This window comes from Trifolium pratense, linkage group LG6 (genome assembly GCF_020283565.1).
Source record: "Trifolium pratense cultivar HEN17-A07 linkage group LG6, ARS_RC_1.1, whole genome shotgun sequence".
In the NCBI taxonomy this organism is placed as follows: Eukaryota; Viridiplantae; Streptophyta; class Magnoliopsida; order Fabales; family Fabaceae; genus Trifolium; species Trifolium pratense.
The window spans coordinates 27739742-27741503 of NC_060064.1; the positions used below are offsets into that span (position 1 = coordinate 27739742).

At 30.6% G+C, this 1762-nt stretch overlaps 1 protein-coding gene across 1 annotated transcript; it reads left to right on the plus strand.

Moving 5' to 3' along the window:
* The first annotated feature begins 579 nt into the window (after positions 1-579).
* LOC123892033 (non-specific lipid-transfer protein-like) lies at positions 580-1093 on the plus strand. The gene is made up of 2 exons (XM_045941886.1): positions 580-935; positions 1084-1093. The coding sequence occupies exons 1-2, from the start codon at positions 580-582 to the stop codon at positions 1091-1093; spliced, it is 366 nt and encodes a 121-aa protein (XP_045797842.1).
* The last annotated feature ends 669 nt before the right edge of the window (positions 1094-1762 follow it).

Consider the following 1762-nt stretch of genomic DNA (forward strand, 5'->3'; position numbering starts at 1 on the left):
ACACGTAACACGTTGCTGTGTTTTCAAATCTACGGCGTTTTTTTGTAAGTTTTTTTTTTTTAAAAAAATCTATAGCACTTTTTTTAATTTCAAAGTAGCGTTAATCTCAATTTTTTTTTGCTGGTCAAACACAACCTAAAGTGTTGCGTACTGTGTGATTAAGATGCTTTGTTTATTATCCAAACATACAGTGTTCAAATTTTAAGTTTCCTTAAGAAAATAAACAATATATGCGTTATGATTTTGAATAATTATTACGTTATAAAAATGTTTAAAAATGTTATTATTTATTGTTTGACTAACTTTGACCATACACATTGAAGGTAAAGATAAAGATAATATAAATGAAATATAAAGAGAAATAAATGAAATATAAAGAGAAGATAAAGATAATATAAATGAAATATTAAATCACTAATTAGGTTTGTAAAGAATTATTAAAAACAATAAAAAAAATAAATGAGCTGCCAAAAAAAGGTAATAGCTCTTGCCTATAAATTAAGACATACTTGCAAAGATTAGTCATTCAACAAGTTCACAACAATATCTCTTACATATACACATATTTAATTTAAAATTATGGGGAAGAAGTATATATCTCTTATAATGGTTGCGATGGTTTTAGGCATGCTAGTAACAAAATTGGATGCAAGTCAAATTGATGATGTGAGCTGTCAAGAGGCTCTTTTGTCCTTGTTGCCATGTCTTCCTTTTTTGCAAGGAGCTGACCCTGCTACACCACCCAGTAATTGTTGTGCAGGCGCAAATAATTTAAATCAAAAGGCGGCCACCACTCAAATTCGAAGGGATATATGTAATTGTCTCAAACCTGCTGCATCAAGATTTGGAGTTCACTCTGACAGATCAAAACAATTGCCACAACTTTGTAACATCAATCTTTCATTTTCATTTGATCCAAGCATTGATTGCAACTCGTAAGTTTGTCTTCTTGTTTTTTAGCTAACTCATACATACGCCCATATAGATTTTTATAATGTCGAATATGTTAGTTGTAAATTGTTAAATTCATAAGGACACACTTGCATCGTTCTAAATTTTTTTTTTTTTTTCATTTTTGTACAGGGTTCCATGATGCTACAGTATGAGACATGCTAATCTTAAAAAGATCTTGAAGATTTAACAAGATTGCTATATATGAATCAATAAGCAAAGTGGAAAATTGTACCAAGTTTTTATTATTTGTTTTTACAATTGAGTTGCTAGCTCAGGAAAAAGAGCTTAGCCTTGTAGCCTCATGATGCTAAGTTCAAATTCCTTTAAGACAGTTGTATAATATCATTAGTGCCACTTTGATTAAAATATCGTCCCTTTTTCAATTATATTTTCATGAAAAAATCCACATTTTCAAGAATATAAAAAGTAAAATTATAAATGAAATATCGATGAGACTAAAAAAATAGCAAACAAACATAATAACCAAATATCGTGGATTGCAAACGTATGAGCAATCATGTTCGTTTGTCACTTAATAAATTTTACCATAAAGTTGGAATTTAGCGGCAATACATTTTTAATAGTACAAATACGTGAAGTAAACTCTGAGAAACCGACGCGGAAATTGTGAATTGCTTCCACCACACTCTTTGAGTCTGTTTTAAAAATAACATTGTGATGCCCCTATGTTCCACTTCTCTCATCGCTTTGAGTAAAGCAATCACTTCCCCTTCGACTATAGAACACTCCTGTTATTCCACAAAACCCATACCATCACAGCAAACATTCCTGCTACTAGCTAATCGCC